Genomic DNA, 26892 nt, shown 5'->3' with positions numbered 1-26892 from the left:
AAAAGGTTAACTGATCTTTCAGATTGACCCCAAGAGGATTACATGCAAAATTCTGGCATTAACTAATTAATCTAGTCACAACAGAAGGCAATATCTCAAAGAATATTTCAGAAAGGGATGGAAGGAGGCTTTAAAATATACATTTTGGTCAAATGAAAATGTAGAAAAGGTTGAAATTTTACTTTTAATGTGTGGAAAATAATTGGACTAATTGTTATACTGTGGAATTTTTCTTGCCACAGAGATACGTATTCTTCATGAATCCTCAGAAAGTAAAGCCTCCTGAAGACCTCCAGGATCTGGGAGTGAGATTTCTTCAACCATTTGTGAATTTGCTGTCAAAAGCAACATACTGGTGGATGAACACACTTATTATAACTGCTCATAAAAAGCCTATTGATCTGAAGGCAATTGGAAAATTGCCAATAGCAATGAGAGCAGTAACAAATTATGTTTGCCTGAAAGATGCATATGAAGAACAGAAGGTAATTTAGCATCTGTCTTCTATGTACTTAATTACAGAGAATGGTCCTATTGGCATGAACCCAGGAGGCAGAGCTTGCAGTGAGCCGAGGTTGGGCTACTGCAGTCCAGCCTGGGCGACAGAGCAAGACTCCATCTCAAAAAATATATATATATATATACACACACACACACATATACATGTATACACATATATACATACATATATACACATACATACATATATACACACACACATATATATACACACATATATATATATAAAGACACAAAGTTTAGGCCAGGCGCAATGGCTCACGCCAGTAATCCCAACACTTTAGGAGGCCGAGGTGGGTGGATCACCTGAGGTCAGGAGTTCGAGACAAGCCTGACCAACATGGAGAAACCCCATCTCTACTAAAAATACAAAAATTAGCTGGGCATGGTGGCGCATGCCTGTAATTCTAGCTACTTGGGAGGCTGAGGCAGGAGAATTGCTTGAACCCGGGAGGTGGAAGTTGTGGCAAGCTGAGATCGCACCATTGCACTCCAGCCTGGGCAACAAGAGTGAAACTCTGCCTTAAAAAATAAATAAATAAAATAAAAAATAAGATGACACAAAGCTTAAATCATATCTATGGTAAAAGCAAAGCAGATTTCCTTCATCTGTTTTCCTCTGTACTTTTGAATCATGTTAATTGGGGCTGGAAGACTGGAAGAACCAATGAAGTATACTTTTATTACTTGCTCAATTAATACATGAGGAAGGATAGAGTGAGTACTATCTTTTCTCTGGGACATGTCACCAAGTGGAAAGTAAGAATTAAGTTCAATGATCATGTATAACTAATCCATTACCATATAATATTAATAACTCATGAAATTTTTGTTATTGTCTTTTCACAAGCATAAGTTTGTTATATAAAGAGGTAAAATAGATACCAACTAATAATCAATTTTAAGAAATTTAAAGCCTTATATTACTGACTAAAATTTAGCTTCCATAGTTCAAAATGGGAGACTAAATTAAATAAAAGGACATTGTCTGCCTCTTCCATGTATTATCCTATATGACTGCCAAAATTGGCTTCCTTTGGCACTTTTCCTAAGTATTCATTGTTGTTTTAAAAAATTTAAAGATGAGAGAGAGTCTTTGGGTATTTTCATTTTGTCTTTTATCATTCGAAATAGTCATTCATGCTACCCACAGTGATAGGTGTGTTTTCTATTGCAATCATCTGCAAATATCATTGCCATTTAAAATATTAGGATTCTCAACCACACTGGAAGGAGATAGAGTATGGTAAAACAGCTCACGAGTTTTTGGCTGTTCTCAATCAAGATCAACAAAGCATTTATGGTAAATGATGAAAATAATCTCCGTTTTGTGTCAGAAATATGTGTTATGAAATTAAATGGCAGGAAAAGGTTACAACAAATGAATCTGAATCATTTCTCTGGTTTCACCTCTGGGAAAAGTATTGCATAAAATTTTTTAAACTGCTGAAGTAAAGATGTTTGCAGTCTTTCCTAAGCATAGCTAAATTTTTCTGAGTTCTCTTTACAAGAGAGATTAGCTTGAACTTGGTGTGTTAATGTCTACATAAACTTTGGAAAACAAATCATTTGTTTTAACAGGGGGTTACATTGGGAACATAATTGAACTCCACTCCAGTGAGTTGAATTCCTTGTCACAGTGAAAAAACTTTATCTACCTCCTCCCTAAGTTTTATGATAATTTCTCAGGTCTTAAAATTGTGTTTACAACAAACAACTGTAGCTATGTGAAGCCGAGTTGACTCAAGTATAAATGCTGTTCTTCATTTTGCATTTCTTTGAGGAATACCTAGGAAACACAAGTCTACCATAATTTTTTAAAGTATTGACTACTATTCAGGGAGATAAGAAACACCATGGAGAAGAAACAACTTGAAGTTGGGATAATCTGTTTTGTTTAGTTTGCAATCATTGGATAGGCAAACCTGTGGTGATCTAGTAACTCCAGAAATCTTGACCAGTCTGCCTGTAACCTTGATCTTTGTGCTTTACTCTTTTGCTTGCTATGTAATGTTATTTGTCAATTTTCGTGACAAATATACATTTACCAAATCAAAGAAAAGTGAAAATGAATTAGGCTTTAAGGATCCTGTGTCATCCTTTGATAACTAAAATAATAGAGTCTTAGAAAAACTGTCTTATTTACTTCTCATTCTCTCTATTTTATTAAAATGCATTCAGTAGCTACTATTTGCATAGAAGGCAAGGATACAGAATTATGCATGCTGTGCTGAAAGGCACACATTAACATCAATTTTTAAACCCTTAAAATATTTTTTGAAGTATAGGAAGGAATTTCCATACTTGAGATTAGTTACTGCTCTAAGTAGTTTTATTTTGTTACATCTGTTTTTGTTTTTGTTTTTTTCCCCCAGAAAAAAGTTGCAGATCATCCAAATCGGACTCCATCTATATGGCTTGCAATGTACAGAGCTTTTGGGCGACCAATTCTACTCAGTAGCACATTTCGCTATCTGGCTGACTTACTGGGTTTTGCTGGACCTCTTTGTATTTCTGGAATAGTTCAGCGTGTGAATGAAACCCAGAATAGGACAAACAACACAACTGGAGTAAGTTCCTGGTGCTTTTCAAAGGAAACATATTATTGGTGGATTTCATTGTAATTGTCACTTTTTATTAATGCAGTTTTATGAGTTGTTCAAAAAGGCTTTTTTTTTTTTTTCAGAGAATTGAATGCTTTTTAAAGGAAAGAAAACAGTAATTTTCCTTTCAGAAAATAATCATGTGTTTATGTATTTATTCATTGAATGAATCTGCCCAACAAAATTATTTCTCAGATTCAGAGCCTGTAAACATTTAATAAGCACTCACTGTGTGCCAGAAACTTTGTGTAGAAATTGCGCATTGATTGTTTTATTTAATCTTTATAGCAATCCTTTAAAGAATTTTTTTACATGAGAGGTGGCTGAGTCACTTCTTTAGAGGCCTATGACCAATAACACTAGAAATGTGGTTTGTAATATTGTACATTTCTCTTTTCTTATATAATAAAAACCACCACCCTGTTTCACAACGATCAGGGCAAGTCACATTGTGATATTTTATTAGATATTATGTTATTATATTGGGGCTAATAGTATAAAATACTATGTGTTTACTATCATAAATATATAATTTTTATTTTCTATTTTTAATAAAGACTGCATTGTGAACTTCCTACTTTCTTTCTAAGTATTGATTTTCGTAGTTCCACAAATAGAAACTATCACCAGATGAATCCATTTTCCTTTTCTATTCTCTCAATGTGATTTCCTGCCGTCTTTCCACACCTATTAAAATGTTATGCAATATGAGAACTGACATTAAATGTTGCCTCTTCAGTGAGGCCTTTTCTGATCGTCCTAGTTGGAATTTGACCCCCGTTGACAGTCCCTTAACATACTCTTTACTTTATGTTGGCACTTACTGAAGCCCATTACTTAGAGATATGCTTATCTACCTAGGTTGTAAGCTTATGAAACAATTATGGTGAGCCATTCATATTTGTGTTCACAATGCTTAGCCCAGATCCTTGCATACATTAGTGTTCAATTATAATTGAAATGAACCAGATATTTTCACCACTGAATACACTTTGGTGATGTTTTGTCTCTACTAGCCTAATTACATACGGATATCTAAATTCCACAGAGTTTATCCATTACCCTTCTCCCTTACACATATCAGTCAGATGTTTTGCTGAGAAGGAATAGGACTTGTACATTTGTATATATTCCCACGAAAAAAGAGGAAGGGACCAGAAGTAAAATTCTACTAGGTCTAAATCATAGAAAATAAAGAGTGTCCAAACTGATATAATGTACTTAGTCAAATGTTATCTTTCCTTCTTTTCTAACAAACAAGTTACCATATGCTATTGTTACAAACAAAAATCAATTTTGGATATCCTTAGGCTGAATTCAGTCATATTCTTACTAAAACAAAATTTTGTAAGTCATGTTTTGTTACTGGTAGTGTTGCACGGGTGATATAGACAAATTACCTATTTTACAATTTGCTATTTATTTTATTAGTATAAATTAAGATGTCTGAAAATCAGAAAAAGGCAACTGAGTAGAATTATTTTAAACTAATAAGGCTACCAAAATTGTATATTTGTTCCATTGGTCTTGCTGACCAGCTATCAATTTTGTAGCTTCTACTTCCAAATTAGAGTGTAGACTAACTTGCCTTTTTATTTACTGCTTACCATTTTACTAAAGTTGGATATACCTTTGCAGGAAATGCATTCTAATTTTTTTAAATACATTTTACCTTTTTTTTCTTCAATTAGGCATTTCCGTCACTCATTAATCAGGGATTTTATGGATTTGTATTGTATTTCACTGGTTTGCATTGTATTTCACTGCTGTATTATAGATACATTGAATTTTTATATTTAAATACTATGCATCTTGTAGTAAATGCAAACTGTACACCTGGTCTACGAAAAGACGAGTTTTAATTTGTCACATTTTTTCTTTGGGGACAAGATTTCAGAAACCCTCTCATCAAAGGAATTTCTTGAAAACGCTTATGTTCTAGCAGTTCTTCTCTTCTTGGCTCTTATTCTGCAAAGGACATTTTTGCAGGCTTCCTACTATGTAACCATAGAGACTGGCATTAACCTCCGTGGAGCTCTGCTGGTATGTAAAGGCTGTGAATGATACTTGTTTCCTAAGAATGCTATATACCATTCAGTGATAAGAATAATAGCTTCAGTTTTGTTTCTTCATTCCATTTTCACTTTGGTATTACAACAACGTTTCTATAATGTACTTAATGACAGAAACAGAGCTAATTAATAAATCTGTTGAATTAAAAATAACTTTAAAATAATGTGAAGAAAAATATTTTGAAATCTTACGTTTACTTACCTTTTTCTGTTTGTTCTAGAGCTTATGCTTAAAGTTTAATGCATATTTTTACTATATCACTAGAAAAAAATAAGTCTGTATTTTGTTGAAATAAGTATACTGAAATAGAAATAACTGTAGTGGTTGATTTAAGAAGATGACCTTATAGAATTTTTCTTTTCTTTTTTTTTCAAAAAAAATTAAATGTTTGTTATTTATTTTCAATGAAAATAATCATAGTGTCAATTTTAAATGTAGAACTTTATGTACTCTTTTTTTTTTATTTTTATTTTTTGGTAGGCCATGATTTATAACAAAATCCTTAGGCTCTCTACGTCTAACTTATCCATGGGGGAGATGACTCTGGGACAGATCAACAACTTAGTTGCCATTGAAACTAATCAACTCATGTGGTTTTTGTTCCTGTGTCCCAATCTATGGGCTATGCCTGTTCAGGTAGGTAGATCAATATAAGTATGATTTTTGTTTGCAGAGGAAATAAAACAAAAAGAACAGTAACGTATTTAGCTCATAAAAGGTCTAGTTTTTGAATGTGCAAATATTACACTCTTTTATAGAAAAGGAAGCTGAGACTCAGAAATGTTATAGCATAGGTTAAGAAAGAGAAATTTGAAATTATACTGCTTGGGTTCAAATATCTGCCCTGCCCCTCATTTACACAAGGGCTTAACTCCTCAAAGCCCTAGTTTTCTTAACTGTAAATGAGAATAATAATAGTATCTTTCTCATAACGTTGTGGTAATTGTCAAGGTTAAATAGGTTAATAGGTCTATAACATCTAACGTAGTGCCCAGCATTTCCTGGGCATCCAGTAATTGTTAGTTGTTAGTATTATCGCCTCGATTCATGTAAGTCACAGAGCCATGGTTTGACCCCTTTTATTTTGGCAAGCTCTCTTATAGCATTTCTAAACGAGAGCAATTGCTTTAATCAATCCCATAGTTTCAATAGTTAGTATATTGCAAAATGTCAAACTGTATAAAATGGTACGAACAGTGACAAACTGGAGTGCTATTTAGCTATTTCCTATGTGAAATAACATTTTAGTTAAAGACACATGTTTTCTTCTTCCCCTAATTGGCTAAAAATGGCAAAAGAAATATACTCAGGTTTTAGGCCGGGTGCAGTGGCTCACGCCTGTAATCCCAGCAATTTGGGAGGCCGAGGTGGGAGGATCACCTAAGGTTGGGAGTTCGAGACCAGCCTGAGCAACATGGAGAAACCCCGTCTCTACTAAAAATATAAAAAATTAGCTGGACATGGTGGCGCATGCCTGTAATCCCAGCTACTCGGGAGGCTGAGGCAGGAGAATCACTTGAACCTGGGAGGTGGAGGTTGCAGTGAGTCGAAATCGCACCATTGCACTCTAGCCTGGGCGACAGAGCGAGAATCCATCCCAAAAAAAAAAAGAAAAGAAAAGAAAAGAAAAGTAATATACTCAGTTTTTTCCTCTGTATAAGCTGGACATTTTTAATTATCTCAAGTGTTGCATTCTGTAGATGAAGCTCAAGCACTAGATCTTATTTGATACAATTTATCATCTAAGTCCCTGTGTCTCACATTTATTAAAGTGAATAAAGTAATAAAGAAGATCCTAGTTTTTAACTTATTGTTTGCCTTTTCATTTTTTAATAGAAAACCAAGGCAAATAGAAGTGTGTAGTATGCACAGTGCTTGGCACAAAGTAGGATTTAAGATGTACTTTGTCTCATTTTATCAAAATGTACTTATATAAAGGTGGATTAGGTAGCTGCCTAGGTGGTATAATTTCAAGTGCACCAAAAATCTCTAAACGACTGCATCATGGGTGACCTTAAGGAATTTTTTGTTTTTATTGGATTTCCCAAACTACCTAATTAGCTAGGCAGTAAACGTGTCATTGCCCCCAGAAAGCTGCTATTAAGCTATTACCATTAGCATATAGGCATAAATTATATACTTGAACTGCATGGATACAGTTCATTAATTGATGTTTTGAGCTGTGATAAATCAGAGAGAGAGAGGATAGGAAAGCAGGGGTAAATTCTGAGTTTTAAAGGAAAAAGAAGACAATAGCAAACCAGAGAAGATAGGTCTGAATGGTTTTGCCCTTGGTTTGGAGAAAGAGAAGCATATTAAGACAGGGCACCAACTTTAGCTTTTTAATAGTTTTAGTTATCCCCAGTCTTCTTGTCAGTAAGTGACGTCTGGAGTCATAAGGAGGTGAGGAGCTCAGCTCATTCTCTTTTAGTCCACGGACAACCATCCTCTACTCACATGATGCTGCCCGCTATTTTTCATCCTCTCAGCCTTGAAAAGCTAGTACAATTCCAAGAGAATATAGAATGTCAAATTTATGGTGGGTGACAGCATTTTCAAGAAAAAATTTATGCCCTTTTAAAAATTTGAAGACTACTTTAGAAGCTCAAAAGCGTCATGGGACCACTTTGCAACTTCATGCAATAAATTGGTTTGACATCAGTTGTACAGATTATTGTACTAAAAATACATTCCTAGCACTTAGCCTTCCCCAAATAAATCAGAGTAAAACCCAACTGTCATAGTTGGGTTGACTTGATGGTTAATTCTGTCCCTCTGGAGAACCTTAATATGTTGACTTCCAAATAAACTTAATATAATAATCAAGAAATACTACATTTACACTAAAAATTATTTCCTTTCATGCAATGGCTCCCCATTCATTTTCCCTTTTCCATGTGTTTTTCTCCCTAGATCATAATGGGCGTGATTCTGCTCTATAATTTACTTGGATCAAGTGCATTGGTTGGTGCAGCTGTCATTGTGCTCCTTGCGCCAATTCAGTACTTTATTGCTACAAAGTTGGCAGAGGCTCAGAAAAGTACACTTGTAAGTAACATCTTTTGGAAATTTAAATACAAAAATCGAGAAATGCTGTTTTAATTTTATAATGTAGGAAATTAATACTTGCCACTCAAGATAATTTGGAAACAATTATATTTCACTTCAGTTCTTCGGCAGCAAATGTGTATTTTCCATGTTGCAAAAACAATTCTTAAAAGTGGATTGGAAATTCAAAACTTGATGATCGTAGACCCGAAATACTAGAATTACAGTTCCTGATGTTTTAAAGTACCATGAGGTGATAAGGCTTTCAGTCTTCTTAGATCACTTGTCTAAAGAATCCTCTTAAGCGTACTTTGAGGCTACTGAATGTCAGTTATTGACATGCAAGAAATGGATCAAGGCACAAGGGAAGCGTCAAGTTTGCTGCTTCTGAAATTATTCTTCCCTAGGGTAGACTCAAACCATGTGAAGATCTATGGGGTCACACTGACATGTTTCAGTGGCAGCTGCTCTTGCTGAATATGTTTCTGGTCAACTTGGCAAGCAAGAAAAAGCCCAGTTACCGACCATTTCTGGCTTCAATTTTCCATGAAATCATTTTATTTGAGCATGAATTTGCTGTTTATAGGGAAATATTTGTAAATAATAAAATTGTTGACAGCATGTTTACAAATAAAGTTTGATTAAATATGAGCCAGGCTGTCTGTAAATCAAGCATAAAATGTAGAGATGTTGCCACTGATGGGATTGTTTCTCAAGTTCGTGTTTCTACTGTGACAAGCGAGTTGCATGTCATGCAAGCGGTTTTTATCACTTGTTTTTCTGCTACTTTAGGTAGGTTACTCATTATTTCCGTCTGAGCCATCTATCCTTTTTACTCCAGCACACAAATACAGAAAGGTGTGGAAGAGCAGCTTAAGAGAGACGTGATGAGTCCTAAACATCTGTCTTTCGTTTAGCTATTCATACCATAATCATTTACTCATTGAACAATCATTTGATAGGCATTTAAGACCCTGTAAAGACAAAACGTTGAACAAAAACCAGGCTGTTTGCTACTTTTGCTTTCTCTTATCTGTCTTTTGACCACTCTACTGCCCCCTTTGATAGTTAATTAGTCACATTGCACTTTGTTAGTAATTCTAGTATAACGTGGTGATAAAGGAAGCTGAAAACAGCTGGCTAAATTGAAGCTTTTGTATCTGCTACAAATCTCTCTACAATTATTGCAAGTTATAAATGAATCTAAATTAGTCCTTAACCAAGAGCTTACAAAGAAGTATGTGGAAATATCTTGATAGCTAAGATAATAGGCTTAGTTTCAATAACTGAATTATGAAGATGAAATATGAATACACATAACACTGTACCTTCATATTTTCAAATAAGAAGCCCACTAACTTTTCTTAAATTTATTATTTTTCTTCCTGTAAGTATGAGTGATAGAGTTGACTGGAGAAGAAAATAAGTTAGATGTTAGGAGTCATTATAAATCTCCTTATTAGTTATTTAAATTTATGTCTATATTATCTGCAGACATGATTCAAGGAAATCATGTGAAACTTTAGAAAATTGTTTTTAGCTTTTATGTAAACCACAGCAACAGAGACATACATGTTTTTAGGTGGAAAGAAATGTTGAGGCCATCTCACTAAGCTCTTTATGTCACGAAGCACAAAGGGCTTAACTGCTTCTCCTGGGAATTTCACAACCTAATTAGTGAGTGACGTGACCAGTCAGAAATCAAGATCTCCTCAATCCCCGTCCATTACATGGTCCTGCCTTTCTGATTCACTTGGATGCAACTAGTATTATATTTCTTCCTTTGTTTTATAGGATTATTCCACTGAGAGACTGAAGAAAACAAATGAAATATTGAAAGGCATCAAACTTCTAAAATTGTATGCCTGGGAACACATTTTCTGCAAAAGCGTGGAGGAAACAAGAATGAAAGAACTGTCTAGTCTCAAAACCTTTGCACTTTATACATCACTCTCCAGTAAGTTGCTGTTGCTGTAAGAACAGGCGACTTTAAGGGCAACCAGAATAACCAACAGTCTGTTCAGTTTAGATTGTGATCAGTGAAACATTCTAGTTCTTCAACGACACCTATTTATTTTCTAAATGTGTGCTGTCCAATAGCCGCCAGCCACACGAGGCTATCTGTTTACATTTAAATTAAAGACCAAAGTAAGCACAGGTTTAGGGTCAAGTAGACCTGAATTTGAGTCCTCACAACTAGTGTGCCCTTGACTATGTTACTTTACAAACTGAAATCCTTGGTTTTCTTCATCAGTAAAATGAAGATGGTGATGATAATAGTAACTGTGATTAAAACCCTTGTATCAGTTCAGTTAGGATAAATAGTTGGTTTTCAGTAAAAATATGTTTACTGAAATTGATTTGACTACATTATGATTGATCTTCTTGTCCCCAAATATTCTTTAACTCTTTTTGCATTTGTCTCAGAATACTCACAGGTAGCGCTTGTGGCTGTAGCTTTTACTCTGAGAAAACTTTGCCGCAAAACATCTTGCTTTTATTATTATTTTGCATCACTCTAGGATATCGACTTTGGAAACAAAAGACATCATTCTACTTGTAGCATTCTGTTTTTAGTAGTGGTGTTTCTGTTTACAAAATATAGTAACTCTCTCAATCACTGAAAATGTCAAATCCTAGAAAACATAGCATTCTTACGCATGATGTTAACATCTTTCTCGAACAGCGTTGGCCGAAGATTCATTTGATGAATCCGATTTTTTCCTAAATAGATGATTCAGATGATTGTGACAGTTCTCTTGTTAGTTCTGTTTAGAAATAACTCCAAGGACAGTTTTTATATTTTATTTTCACATTAAAAATCAATCAGATTTGCTTCAGCCTCAAAGAGTGTGTTTATGTAAAACTAAATGAGTACTGGCAGTGAGCTACGCTTTTTATTTTCTAAATGGGAAAAGGGTTAAAAATATTTGCAGCTTTTTAGCTTGTCTCCTTGGGAGCTTATGACTTGATATTTTCTTGAAGATCGTCAAGAAAATACAGCCATTTTTGAAAACTGAGGAGAAAAAAATATATCATTTTCAGGTGAAGGAAGCCCAACTTCATTCACAGAAAACCCTTTGTTCCAATATATTTTCAAGAATTTCAAAATACAGAGTTATTTCATCTTCAACTCTAACTTGTAAAAGCAACTGTTTCAAAAATATTACTTTTTTTCCTCAAAGTATGACTCTGAGTATTCTTATGAATAACAGGGTTTATGTTAGTATAATTTACACAAACTTAGCAAAACTACTCCCACTGATATTTGGTTTGATTTATGTGTCAGTTTTGCTCATCTCTGTTGCTCCCAAGACCTTTAGCAAATTAAAATTTGGGAAGTTTATATATTGTTTCCTCTTGAATTATAAACTCCTTTAGAGTTTAAAGATTATAAACATTTCTTTTGTGAAATAGATTTAGAGAAAATATTTGGCTTATATAACTCTTTTATTCTAATCCTAATGCTTGATGCATTAGACGTAAAGTTGGAAGGAGTTTTATCTTCCAGCAATGCACCACTAACACGGTGTCAAGATGCTAGAAGACAGGATGATCAAGATTCACTCACTTATATTGTACTACTCTAAGTTGGTGACCCCTTCAATATACATCCTTCTCTTCAGAGGACTGAAATTCTCATAAGAAGGATGGATGCAGCCAGAAATAATGACAGCAACAACAACAAAGATATATTGAGAGTATACCTAGCCAACAATTGCCATAAGTGGTTTTTCATGTACCATCTCATTAATTATTACAACAGCCCAGGGGTTTTGATTCTATTATTTATTTATTTTTATATATTTTTTGAGACAGGGCCTCACTCTATCACCCAGGCCAGAGTGCAGCAGTGCAAACTTAGCTCACTGCAGCCTTTAATTGCTGGGCTCAAATGCCTCAGCCTTGCAAAGTGCTGGGACTACAGGCATGAGTCACCGTGCCTGGCCTAGATTTTATTATTAACTGCACTTTGGAAATTAAAAGATTGATGTATACAGAACTTAGGTAGCTTGAACTTCTTTCAAATCATCCAGCTGCTAAAGGGCTGAGATGAGATGAGAATCCAGCTTGTGTGTCTCTAGAGATGAGAGTTGGGTTGGTATTTGAGTCAAATCCAAGAGGAGAGAAGGCAGAGGAGGCCATCCTAGGGGAGAGCAATAAGAAGTGATGAGGGGTAAACTACCTTATCCTGTGTTCTTGATAGGCAGCTGGGATTCTTGAGTCAATGGAGCAAAATTCCAGTTTGACCACTTCAAGTTTTATTATTTTGTTCAGTACGGTTTTTTTCGTGGTGAGTTGAACAGAGCTGGCTATAAATCTTAGCTCTGACACTTTGTAGTAGTATGGCCTTGAGGAAATTACTTATATCCTCCTTGCCTCAGTTTCTTAATCTGTAACATGAGCTAGTAATAATGTCTACCATGTAGGATTGTAAAGATTAAAGAAAATAATGAATACTACAAACATTTATTGAGCGCACACTCCATCTCAGGCACTATGTCAAGTGCTTCATATGCATCTGCTACAAAGCAGGTTAAAAGAAAAGAATACACTTAGAAAATAGGGTTACAATACAGCAAAAGAAACTATCATCAGAGTGAACAAACTACACAATGGGAGGACATTTTTGCAATCTATCCATCTGACAAACGTCTAATATCCAGAATCTACAAGAAACTTAAACAAATTTATGAGAAAAAAAAAACCCTATTAAAAAGTGGGCAAAGGACATGAACAGACACTTCTCAAAGGAACACTTCTCAAAGGAAGACATTTATGTGGCCAACAAACATGAAAAAACTCAACATCACTCATCATTAGAGAAATGCAAATCAAAACCACAACGAGATACCATCTCACACCAGTCAGAATGGCAATTATTAAAAAGTCAAGAAACAACAGAAGCCAGTGAGGTTTTGGAGGAATAGGAATGCTTTCACACTATTCATGGGAATGTGAATTCGTTCAGCCATTGTGGAAGACCAGTGTGGTGATTACTCAAAGACCTAGAACCAGAAATACCATTTGACCCAACAATCTCATTATTGGGTATATACCCAAAGGAATGTAAATCATTCTATTTTAAAGATACATGCTGCGTACATTTATTGCAGCCACTATTAACAATAGCAAAGACATGGAATCAACCCAAATGTCCGTCAGTGATAGCCTGGATAAAGAAAATATGGTACATGTACACCATGGAATACTATGCAGCCATAAAAAGGAATGGGATCATGTCCTTTTCAGGGATATGGATGGAGCTGGAAGCCATTATCCTAACCTAGGAACAGAAAACCAAACACCACGTGTTCTCACTTATAAGTGGGAGTTGAATAATGAGAACACACGGACACAGGGAGGAGAACAACACACACTGGGGCCTATGAGGAGGGCAGTAAGGAGTAAAGTAGCTAATGCATGCTGGGCTTAATAGGTGTAGCAAACCACCACGGCACATGTTTATCTATGTAACAAGCCTGCATATCCTGCACATGTATCCCGGAACTTAAAATAAAATAAAATAAGGTGACAATAGTCAGAGAAAGAAGGTTGAGACAGAAATGTGGCTCCTCATCTGTGTTATTACAAAACTCAGATCAGTGTTTGGATTCGTGGTACTGTTGAGTCTGTGTTTGACAACTAAGTCATATCTGGACTGGCAAAAGCACAGTCTGATTCTGTTCTATGTACAGTGGTAAGGATAATTCCTGAGAGCAGAAGATGTTTAAAACCCGAGTCCTCTACTGTTAAGATAATTAGATTCTAGCTTCTCACTCTGCTGTTGCCTGGCTCTGTTATCAACAACTCAGTTCATCTTTGGTTTCTCGGTTCCTAAAACTCTATAGTTTATGACTGTACGACTATAAATCATGAACTTGGATTTTTATTTTTACTGTTACTTCCAAACACTAGTATTTCAGGCTAAAATGTGAGTTTTTCTTATTTCAACTAGGCATATCATGCTGATCCAATGATAGTTAAATATATTCCAGGAGAGATATTTAGACATGCAGAAAGTCCAGGCTATGGAGTTATTTTATTAACTGAAAGGGTCATAAATGAATATTAACATCACTGCTGGAAAGGGAACTTGAAGTGATATCAAATTCTTGTTTTTACTCTGTGTAATAACCTGATTTCACATATTTAAATTAGTTTAGTGGACTAAACAAAAGATAGACTGTAACCCCTCTCTAGAATACGCATTTGTTAAGTTCTAATAATTTTTATCATTAAAGGATGATTTTATATGAATTCTAACATTTCATAAGAAAAAAATTCAATAAAGAAAAAAAGATACTGGTTAAGACTAATGTATGGGAGCTCATAAAACTGCAGACAAGTAGGTACTAACTGTGAAATGTTTGTGGACTCCAGACACAATGACATTTAGTACTCTTTGTTCTTCCTGTCTTCAAAGAAAGTTAAAGCAATAATAGATGATTAAAGTTACTGAAAATGTTTCCACAGTTCAATGAAAACTAATGCATTTTATTTCTTTCCACAGTCTTCATGAATGCAGCAATTCCCATAGCAGCTGTTCTTGCTGTAAGACACTTTTTCTTGCTTTTAGAAATGAAACCAAGTCAGTGTTTATAAATGATTTATGAGCAAGAATGTGTGGGTAGTAATGTATATTACCTCACCTCTGTGACTTCCTTCTATTACCATCTCCATTGCAAGAGTTCTAATCCAGAGTTTCTCAATAAAGACACTATGGACATTTTGATCCAAATAAATTTTGTTCTAGGGGCTGCCCTCTGTGTTAGGACGTTTAGCAGCATCCCTGGCTTCTAGCTACCAGGTGCCAGTAGCAACCTCAGTTACAACAATCAAAACATTGCCAAATGTACACTGGTACATTTGCAAACATTGCAAAATGAACAGTGGTTGGGAATTAACTGTTCTAATCTCAATGATCTAGTTCCCAGACATTCTTACAACAGGATGGATCTAGATCAACAACCAGAAAATCTTATAATTGCATTATATTTCATACTAAAGTGACAAACTCGGCAACTGGTATTATTTGTAGAAATATAATTAGCTGGGCATGACGGCGCATGCCTGTAGTCCCAGTTAATTGAGAGGCTGAGGTGGGAGGATCACCTGAGCCTGGGGAGGTCGAGGCTGCAGTGAGCCATGATCACACTACTGCACTCCAGCCTGGGCAATGAAGTGATACCCTGTCTCAAAAAAAAAAAAAAATGTAAATAAGTATTCTTTGGGTATTAATGCTGACAGTTTTAGTAAAGATCCACAGTGAGGACCCCAAAACAAGAGAACATTATTTTTTCTCCTGGAATATTTAGTATTGCTTGGAAAGGGCTTGACTGGTTGTCAAAAACTCTGGGTTCTCCACTCCTTTATTCCTCCTACTTAGTAACTGACAGAGTCAATTATGTAATCTGTAAGTAGAATTTTTTTCTAACTTTCTCATAAGTTTGCCACCATAATTGCAGGTAAACCTTTCAGGACTCACCAAAAGCAAGTACTGTTTTAATTAGGGAGTTTTGGATGAAGTCATTGTTATCATAGTTACAACGGACATACTGGCGTAGCAGAATATGTTAGGTTTTTCAGATAAGACTGAATGTACGCATGTGTGAAACTTTTTCCAGCTTTCTCTAAAGAACTCCTTTCTTTGCACAGACGTTTGTGACCCATGCGTATGCCAGTGGAAACAATCTGAAACCTGCAGAGGCCTTTGCTTCACTGTCTCTCTTCCACATCCTGGTCACACCACTGTTCCTGCTCTCCACAGTGGTCAGATTTGCAGTCAAAGCCATCATAAGGTATGCATTGAAGTGTTTGACATTTTTTGCTTATTGATAATAGAAATGATGTGTGCTGTGTGTGCTAATGGGAGTACTTGAAAAAATATTTAAAAAGAACATTAAAATCACTACCAGGAGATAACCATTGTTAAAAATTATGGTATGCTACTTTTCAGTCTTTTATTTATTTCATGTAAAAATAATTATTTCAAAACAAAAATTTTAAATTTATCTAGTGTTTGTCTCCTGATTAAACTTTTTTAAAATTATTCTCCCCTCATTTAAGTTTTATAATATGCCATGTTTACTGACTATGTAATATTCTATGTCGGAAATATTCTAATTTATTTAATGATTACCTTTTTATTGAACATTTAGAATGGTTCTGTTTTCTCCCGAAGTTCACACATCTCTGTTTATCTTTAAACTTTTCTCTGATGATTTTCTCAGGTTGGATTTCTAGAAGTGAGGATACTAGTTTTAATAATATGCACATTTTTGAGGTCCTTGATGAATGTGTTGCTTTCCACTGAAGTGGTGGTAAGTCAAGGAGGGCACATATTTTTAAGATTTTAAAAAATGAATACAGCCATAATGTTTTCCACTAAAGCTGTGCCAGTTTATATTGGCAACAATAGTGACAGAGAATGTTCACATCATCACATTTACTATTTTAATTTTAGTTTAATCTGGAAAAAAATCCAGGCTTAAAGTCTCTGAAAATGGTAAGAATTGTAAAACCATTTTGTATTTTGCTCATTTAAATATGCTTCTATAGTGTTTCCAACCAGTGCAGATTTTTGTCTCTTTATAATTTCTCATAATGCACAGCTATAAAAATAGATGTGATATGATAAGACAATTTTTCCACCATTTTTACTTATATAAATGTGTTACCAAACTAGATGATACACTGCCTATACCGTAGTCTATATGTCTTATGCTCCCATAAATAAGGCTGTCTTAAAAAGGAATTTTTCATTTTAGATATATGCTCTTTATAAACCTATAAAACCTCAGAATGCTTTGTAAACAGTCATTATCATATTTATATCTGGCTTTTGAAAGAAATGCCAAGATGTTGCAATATTGAAGAAAAATTGGAAAATTGAGCCTTTAAATATATGAAGTATCATGTTGCAATTGACAGAAACATAGAACATCATTTGTGAGACTTTTAAAATGAGACAATTTTGCTAGAATCTATATATTACTGAGAAAACTAGACTTTATTATTCAAAATACCAGAATCTTCAGCTTTAAGCCAATAGTTTGCACTGGCTTAACAATGGCTTAATGCCAAATAAAATTAAAATGCATATAAATCATCTTACAAACCAAATTCTTACAGAATATGATAGTGTAATATAGTTTCAATGTCAACCTCTGAGACATATCATTAACAACCAGTTCTAGAGCTGTTAGTGTCTAGAGCTCAAGCCTTCTGGCCACATCTGCCCTCATTTTCTTATTGTTCTGCCTTCTGAAACACTTGTCCAGATCCCTGACTACTTTTTGTAGCCCCACTTCCAAATTAGGCAGTGCTCTGGAAGAGAAGCTACTTCAAACAATAAAATTGATAAATGGCCAGAGTCTGCTATTTTGGTCCTTATTTTCATTTTCTCCACTCAACAACTGTCCCTTTCATGGTTGCACTTTTATTTGGAATTTGACTTTATACTACAAGTGGAGGTAGAAAGCAGTTGATAACTTGCAATAGATAACACCTCTGAAATCAGGAGGTTACCAAACATTAAAAGGACTTTGAGTTGATTAAAAAACAAAACAATCTAGGGGTGTCCCTCCAATGCGTGGTATATAATTCTGTGGTAGTAAATCCTAGTACAGTGGAGAATGGGTATCCCTGTATATTTCTGCATAGCACTCTCCCTTCTGCACATCTCATGGAAAAGACATTTGCCAGTTTGATAAAGACCAGTCTTTTTTCAGGGCTCAGTTCCAGATTTCCCAAGCCACAGGCCAAACAAAATCTGCTCATAAAAGCCTGATTCTCTCAAATGGGTTTCAGTGGTTGAATTGCAGGTCCTACAGAGATGGCTGGTCCACAGAGAACATTAATCCTTTTTCCCACTGTGTGCTAGTTCTGGGAACCCAAATAAGTGCTCTCCCAGTGTTGACTGGACTTAGAGCATTTTCTTCTGTGCCTGGGAACCCGTGACCAACCTTCAGTGCCAGTTGGCCCACAGTGAGTTGAGCAGCCTGTTTATAATCGGAGACTTTGGTCAGCTGATTTTGAAATCTCCTCTTCAGGAACTGTGGAAATTCGAAGTCCCTCACTGCTCTCTTAAATACATTTAGAAACTTGGTGGGTTAGAATGGGATAAAGCCCACTCTCAAACTTGCGTTATATATGCATGTAAGAGACTTGTAAACTTCTCTACTGGAGGAAAATTCCATACCATGTTCAAGTCTCGGTTCCAAAATACTTCTATGCTTTCTTTGGAAAAGGTTTGGGTTATTAGCCAAAGTTGTCTTCATGGCATTCAATGACTGAGACCTGTATATATCTCATAAAATGGAAGAATGAGGCAGGTGTGATTCAGATTGTCTCCTCACACCTCCCAGCACCCCACACCATTTGATTTTTCTGAACATTTTATGATGAAGTGTTCTTGTTTACTTTCAAAAAACAGAATAATGAAAAGTAACTATTATCTAAAATAATAAAATGCTCAAAGAAGAGAGATTTCTTTTTTAGGAGACTTGCCTCACTTCACCACTTTGCTTTATTTATAAGGAAATAATATATGTGTTTTGCTCTTTTGAAAACAATATGTTATATCCTTTATAAATAATTTGAGCTTAGGTTTCTATACATTGTGTTTGATGCACAATTCAATGCCTATGTCTGAAGAGCCTATTTACCAAGAGAAAAACAAATCTGTCACTTTGTTGGGAAATAACTTTATGTCTTTGCTCTCATGTACCTCCCAAAGGAATGTACGCATGACTTGTCCACTGTATTACCTTCAGTCAAGTAAATTGTTATTGATATTTATCATAAAGCATATACCTTGGCCTGGTCTCTGTATTTCAGTTTACAAAATTTTATAATTCCTACCAAAAATAAAATAAAATAAAACCCATGTGACTGCTGGCAACAAAGTCCGTTTTCCCAATTAATATAGCACTTGTCCAGGGTACTTAAGCTGTGTCTACCCACCCAAAGTGTAAGACCTTAAATATTTTTGTGAATGGTCTAAACAAATGAGAAAATAGTAAAATACTGATTTAGAAAGGTGGTAGAGGCAGGGTAGCAAATTGATTGGTACAAAATATACCTGCTTTCAAATCCTAGCACTACCAGGAAATACTCATTGTTTGACCTCAAACATGATTTAGTGTCTCTCTAGCTCAGCTTCCTCAATTGCCAAATGAGCACAATAATGTTACCTGCTTATGGTGGTTGAGAAAATTAAATGAGATAATACATAAAAAGTACCCACCATGTTGCCTAAATATTTTAGGTATGTTACAAATCTCCATTTTACCATCTTACCACCATTTTACTCATCTCTACCCCCTCCCTCAGAGCATCTTCTGTGGATGTGCATTCATTTATTGATACAGGTACATTGCTAGGCATTAAGAATTCCAAAGATAAAGACAGGCTGAAATCTGCAGGGAGTCCATAGCCTAGTTAGAGAGACGAGGAAGGGAAACTAATTACCGTATGATGGGTTATGGCGTTATAAAGCTATACACAGAATGCTATGGCCATAATGGGCATCCTTGAAGCTTTTTGAGAGAGAAGGGAAACTATGTGGTCAGTAAACATTTAAAGGAGGTGGTGGCTCTTTCGTAGAATCCTTAGAAATAGGTAAGACTTGGAAAGCTGGAGAAAAAAATGTAAAACGTGTTTTAACAGAGGGAGCAGTATATTCAAGGGGAAAAGGTGGGTAAGTAGGTGAGAAACCTTGGTATCTTCAGGAGATTGAAAGTAGTTCAGTGTCATTGGAGGAAGGGTTCTGATGTGGAATTATCAGGGCATGAAGCTGGAGAGTAAACTCCTGAGCAGCTTTTAGATGATGCTAAAGATGCTGAAAGGCAACCGGATGCCATTTGTGACTTTAAGAAGCAGGTCGTTACATGCACAGATTTGCATTTTAAAAATATAAACCTGGAAGCGTGGTGGAAATTACTTCACACTTGGTCAGGATTTGTGCATTTTCCATAATTGTTTTACCTCTGTGATTTCTGAAGGGACCTCATAGGAATAGAAAATGCTTTTTTTATTACCCATTTATTATTTCATTAGGCATTTCTTGAGGAATTACCATGCTATATTTTAGGTATTGGAATAGATTCTAAAGATGAAAATCTTTACTGTTAAAGAGTTCACAGTCTAGAGGGAGAGATAGACATGGAACAAACAACAACAATGACAAAACAGCAGCACCGGAGATCCTCAGCCAGAGAGTCTAGAATGACTGGGCACATGGGAAAGGAAGGGAAGTAAGTAATACTAACAGATGGGTTAGTATTGGCATCCATTGGTGGTCCCTGTCATTGATGTTTCAAAGTGGGATGTTATGAAGAAAGAATGTCGTCCCCATTCCCAATCAAGGTCAGGGATCGTGGCCTCCAATGCTCAGGAAGAGTGGGGCTCATTTATCCCATAAAAGCTTTGAGGCTACATTGGAAAGATTAGTGATTTGTATCTATACTAGAAATGGGAATGGAGAATTGAACCAACCGACCTTACTTAATGTCTGAATCATTGGTTTATCTCTTCTTTGATTTATTCAACAAACATTCCTTGAACGACATGTGCCAGGCATTGCTAGATTCGGAGTTATAAAGGCAAATGAGCCTGGCTGCTCAACTTTCTTTTTTTGTGCGGAGAAATAGTGTGAGACTGTTTAAAGGTATTCCTTTGATTGACAGAGCTGCATTCTTAAAATTAAGTCTTTTCAAAACGTAAGAACAGAATGACAATTACAATCTATAAAAGTGAAGATGAAATAACTGCCATTTAAGAGGAATAAAATAATATTTCATAAGCCATTTATAACACTGTTTTTCAAGTCTATGTGGTCAGACTTTGCTGTCAAAGACTCAAAGAAAGTGTACAAACTGAAGCTCTTCCTAAACAATTACCTCTTTTAGTTCCCTGCAAGTACAGTTTGACAGCTAATAGATTGCCTCAATGGATTTTCATCTTCCTTCATGTTTCTCTGGCATGCAAAACCAAAACGCTTAAAGATCATTGGCAGCAGACTAAAATTAAATTTACTTTTTTCTCATTTTGTTATTGTGTCACAAAAAACCAAATTCTGAAGACTTGTCTGGTAGAACTTGACTATAAGTTCAAATAAAATTTTTAAAAAAGAAACCGTTTATTTCATACATCCATTTTCTAGTTTCCTATCAAGGGCAATACCTCCCCTGTAGTTGCTGCTGCACGTACCAAGCAAGTTTTTCCACTTGCTGCCTCCTAGCTTGCCAAAAGGAACACTTCTTTTCCTTTGTAACTTCACTGAATTTCCTTTTGTATGTTATTTTATTTCTAGGATGATGTTTACAAACCACATTATCGTTTTCTTTGTTTTGCTTGTTTCTTTTTGATCCTGATCCTGTGACACTGGTTTGAGAAAGTTAGAATGGGTAGAGTAGATGAGCCAAGGAATCTTGTGTCCAGCCTAAGGAGGTGACAGTAAAGAATGTTTGCAAACCAGTCTTCTAGCACAGGGCCTCTCTAGAGGTGCTTGTGAAGCGCCTCTGGGTGTTGGTCAAATGCATAATGTGATTCTTATTTGGAGGCAGGGCTGAGATTTTCTGTTTTTAATAAGCTCCCAGTTGATGCTGATGCTGCTGGTTCTTGGCTGAAACTTTTGAGCAGCGAGACTCTAGAGGCCCCTCTCCTTGCCAGCTTCAGAAAATGTGAATAATACATAGTGCTTAAGCAAGATACACATGGCCAAGGATTCCAGATCTGCATATTACATGCTAAATGGTTTTAGGCCGGTTACTTAGCTTCTCTGTACATCACCTCCCCATCATTTGTAAAATTAGAATACTAACAGGAATTTCCTCATTAGTGTTATTTTTAACCACACTGTTCCAAGTTCCTAAACAACTTCACTGTTTTTGACAAGGAATATAATTGCAAAAAAAATGCACAGAAGGTTCTGTTGAAATTAGGGTGACAAGTGGTCCTGACTTTTCTGACATTTTTCTGGTTTTAGCACTGAAAGTCCCGTGTCCTGGAAACCCCACTGTCCTCGGCAATTTAGGATGTTTGGTCGATGTAGGTGAATTCCCAGTTGGTCTTGAAAAATGACTCTCGCAGGCATCCTACTCACCATAAAAATGTGTGTTAAAGTTATTATTTAAGTAGCATTTTTTGGGTGGTGGTTTTATTGTTAAATCTTACTCTGTGTTTGTTGCTTTTTTGCAGTGTTCAAAAGCTGAATGAGTTTCTCTTGAGTGATGAGATTGGTGATGACAGTTGGCGAACTGGTGAAGGTTCGCTTCCTTTTGAGTCCTGTAAGAAGCACACTGGAGTTGTAAGTGCCTTATTTTTGTTATGGAAGTTATGAATGGAGGACAGTCTCAGCAGAATGGACAGATTAATATGAGTGAGATTATAAGCTTTATTTTTTAACCCATGTGAAGAAAAATTGCCACTTGCTTCTGTACAACCTCACAAGTCTAAAATCAATAGACAAATGTATAAGGCTTGTCTTTATAAATCCAGGAAAAAATTATCCTAAGAGACAATACATGTTTAATTCAAAAGGCAATTGAGAGTTTGGTTACTCCAAATTTATATTAAAATAACATAAAATAAGTTTACGACTCATGCACCATTTTCTTATAATACCGTTTAGCTATACTACACTTTATAGTTTAAAACATATTTTCTGATGCATTTTATCTTTTTATCCACTTAGTATATTACATTGTCTCTTTTTATTTTCCAGTTGAATTACATTACATTGTCTCTTTTTTTATTTTCCAGCTCTTTTTATTTTGCATGTCATGAGGCTTAAATAAAGTCGTAAGATTACTAAGTGGTAGAGCTAGAATTAAAACTTGAATCTTGTAAGTTGTAGTCCAGTTCATTTATCCATGATGCAAATATTTACTTAGTGTCTACATAAAATCTATAAACATAGTCAGTATTATTTTGTCATGCATTACATGTAATATGAATAAGCTTTTTAAAATATATGCCTGTGTTTTTAGATTTTTTTGGCTGTGCTTTGTGCCAAGACTTAGGGTTGTAGCAATGAACAAGACATGTGAGATCCTTCCTGTCACAGAATTCGCTTTCTTGAGGCAGGAATTGATAAGCAAATTAAAACAATAACATAGTTTCACTGTGTGAAGAAAATAAAAGAGGACATTAAAGAGTGAATTGGGTACTTGAAACAGGGTGGTCATTTCCAAGAAGGCCCTTCTGGGGATCCAGCATTTGAGCCAAGACTTGAATAAAAAAATAGGTACCTTTCCTGAAAAGTTATAGAAAAAGAGTATTCCACTCAGGAGAACTAGCAGATGCAAAGGTGTTGAGGTAGGAATTAATTTGGTGTATTCAAGGAACAGAGGGGTACTGTGGTTGGAGCCTGGTAAAGAAGAGAAAGATGAGATGATGTGAGAACGATGATTGAGGGCCCCTGTAAGCCACGGAAAGCGTTTAGATTTTATTGACATGCAATAGGAAATTACTGGAAGGTTTCAAAGTAGGGAGTAATATAATTTCATTTATATTTTTGATATAATTTCATTTATATGTTGTTTTCTGTGTAGAGGGAAGTCAATGGAGGACAAAGAGTAAAACACATAGATCAGTAAAGAAGTCATTATAATAATATAGGCAGGAGAGGATGACAGAATTACAGCTTTTGGTCCAGTTGCAGTGGATATTGTGAAAAAAGGAGATCAAATTCAGTGTACACTTTAGAGGTTGAGCTGATAAAGACTTGCCGATAGATTGGATGGGGGCGATGAGGCAGAAAGAGGACTCAAGGAAGAATCCTAGGTTACTGGCTTGACTTCTGGGTAGATGATATAGCTGTTGAGATAGAATAAAGAGGTACATTTTGCACGTGCAAATTTTGAGATACTTCTTAACCCAAGAAGAGACATAAGCTTTGGAGATATAAATTTAAGAGTCACTAGCCATTAGATAATACTTAAATCAATGACTGGATTATACAATTTTCTTGAAGGAAGTGTCTAAAAAAATCTGAAGAAATTCTTAAAAATTAATATATTTCACAAAGTAGAAAAGCATTATTCCACAGTGAGTCATAAGTTAATATTAGTTATAATTGTTACTATTAGAAAAAATATGAATATATTTACCATTTAGGTGAACCAACACAAATGTATATGCAATCTCCTGACTGGAACTGATTGGAATTTGGAAAGCTTTTCCCAGGAAATTAATCTATATTTTTTACATCATGTTTAAAACTGCTAAAAATAGTTAAGGCAATCATGTAGCTATATTTAGACTTATTTCCTTCTGCTGTTCTGGAGGGTTTTTGTTTATTTGTTTGTTTGTTTGTCTGTTTTTGTTTTTGTTGTTTAACTTTCTGGTAAGTTGTTTTACTGGACAGGTATGATTTTGTCCGAGAAGGGACCACCACCATGCTTATATATGCTGGGGGAACAATGCCTCAAAGTGTTTATTTGTTATTGTGTGGACATGGACACAAAGACAAAAATATTAAAGGGTGTCTAAACTTTTAGGCAATAGGGGGTCAAATATTTGATTAGAACTAGTCTCGTCACTCTTTGGATGGTCCTAGACTACCAAGGAACTTGTCTTTCAGAGATATGGGGATGAGCAGAATGAGATGACCTCAAGAAATGGGATATAGGAGGTCAAGTTCATGGAGTTAGGGAAATCTGAAGAATTTTTTTGTATGAGATGTGGCATAGAAGAAAAATTGAACTGAGAAAAGGTTTTGGAAAGAAAAAAAGAATCCCCTTCAAATGCATCCAACATCTTCAGGGTTATTGAAACCAGACTGAACTTCTTGATGTCTTTCAGGGTCATTCATCACTGCTGAGGGGCCAAACCACAAATGACAAACTTTTTAAAATGGAGTGAAAAAAGTTGTGTGTTTGAAAATAACACTAATGGAAACTCCTTCTTGAGAGCGCTTAAGATACTATGTATTCTGTAAAAACTTAGAGTTAAGTGGTTTTGGCTGTAGAACCTCCATGGAGAATTAGTGACAGTCTAGGGCCAAAGTCTCTTCATATTACATCTGTGGAACTTTGACTCAAATCTCTGTCAACACATCTACTCTTCCCACCCTCTTCTTAGTTTTGTGAAGGGCATGAAGTCATTTCTTTTGGACCTGTGGGGGCAATAATGTTACAGAATTAAAGACTCTAGAAGACAGTACATTTTATATGTAGGTGTAGACCTGTTTTGCATGGAAAATATACTTAGCCTAAAGGATAGTGGCTTTCTACAACCTCTCATGCAGTGTACTTCCAGGAGTATTTGTGAGGGCTGTCAGAAGGAAAAATAAAACTAAAATAAAGTTAATGAGCATACTCTCCTCCTCTCTCTCTTTGTGTTAAGTCAAAATATATTAGTATTTTCTGTGTGACAGAACCCCTGCTAGTGTCTTACTTTCTAATCTTTTCAGTGGCTTTTTAATTTGTGTATTTATTGGCATGTAGCCTAGCAATGTACTATTTGATAGTTTGGGTGTTCTCTTGATACACCAGTTGATGGAAACTGGAAGAGCATTATCTTGTTTGGATTAAATTACTGATTATTTGAGGACATTCCTAATTCCCATGGTAGAACCCAGTGGATTTTTCAAAAAGCTAAACCTGCAGTTCCAGGCCAAAAAATAACCCCCCAAAACCAGTAACATTCACAATTCTAGAATCCTTTGCTTTTCTAGGTAACTTAACAGTTTAAAGTGTATTATTACTTAGCCTTCTTAGTCTCTATAAGGTATTTGTGTAGGAAGACAATTATGGCTGAGTGCATTGGTTCATACCTATAGTCCCAGCACTCTAGGAAACTGAGATGGGCGGATTGCTTGTATCCAGGTGTTTGAGACCAACCTGGGCAACATAGGGAGAACCTGTCTGCACAAATAGTAAATAAGTTAGCCAGGCATGGTGGCAAATGCACCTGTAGTCTCAGCTTCTCAGGAGGCTGAGGTGGGAGGATCACTTGAGCCTGGGAGGTCAAGGCTGCAGTGAGATGTGTTCATGCCACTGCACTCTAGCCTGGGTGACAGAGTGTGACTCAGTTTAAAAAAAAAAAAAAAAAAAAAAAGGTTAATTATTTATGTTGAAATACTGACTCAATATGTTTCTGGAAGAAATTTTAAGTTTAAAAATTTTTCCAGATTAGAGGTTTATGAGCTAAATATTGCACCTTCTTGTTAGCCATTTATCTCTGTGTGAAACTGAACTAAAAAATTAGAGAGTGACGATTTCTAGGTATGACTTACATTCACCTTAAATATGTGAAGACTGTCACACCTCAGCTGGCATCCTCTTTATAATGGATATTTTAGTCCGTTGACTAGGAATAGGGCTATAACATTGGAGATAGACTAGATCATTCTATAAGACTTGTGGATCTCCTGATGAAACACTGTAATATCTTTGGACAAAGATTCTAGATCTTTATGCTTTTGTCAATCCATAGCAGATGCTGGGTGCTGTGCAGCTCAATCTGATTTATGAGAGTGTATCAGATTAAAACTCCTCATGATTCAGAGAATAATCAATAATGTACTGGTGGAACGTTTACAAGCCTGATAACTGTATTAGTCTATTCTTACACTGCTAATAAAGACATACCTGAGACTGGGTAATTTATAAAGGAAAGAGGTTTAATGGACTCACAG

At 35.5% G+C, this 26892-nt stretch overlaps 1 protein-coding gene across 1 annotated transcript in view; it reads left to right on the top strand.

Moving 5' to 3' along the window:
- ABCC9 (ATP binding cassette subfamily C member 9) overlaps positions 1 to 26892 on the top strand; it is a 137357-nt gene that overhangs the window by 24842 nt on the left and 85623 nt on the right. Inside the window, exons 7-15 of the mRNA XM_025402121.1 lie at positions 243 to 485; positions 2895 to 3089; positions 5013 to 5165; positions 5676 to 5831; positions 8109 to 8243; positions 10038 to 10200; positions 14758 to 14798; positions 15903 to 16045; positions 22449 to 22557. Of these exons, the coding sequence (XP_025257906.1) occupies positions 243 to 485; positions 2895 to 3089; positions 5013 to 5165; positions 5676 to 5831; positions 8109 to 8243; positions 10038 to 10200; positions 14758 to 14798; positions 15903 to 16045; positions 22449 to 22557 (1338 nt within the window). The remainder of the gene's footprint in view (positions 1 to 242; positions 486 to 2894; positions 3090 to 5012; positions 5166 to 5675; positions 5832 to 8108; positions 8244 to 10037; positions 10201 to 14757; positions 14799 to 15902; positions 16046 to 22448; positions 22558 to 26892) is intronic.

Source organism: Theropithecus gelada, chromosome 11 (assembly GCF_003255815.1).
Source record: "Theropithecus gelada isolate Dixy chromosome 11, Tgel_1.0, whole genome shotgun sequence".
Classification (NCBI taxonomy): Eukaryota; Metazoa; Chordata; class Mammalia; order Primates; family Cercopithecidae; genus Theropithecus; species Theropithecus gelada.
Note: the sequence above shows the minus strand (reverse complement) of the source record. Positions and strands in the feature narration are given on the sequence as shown.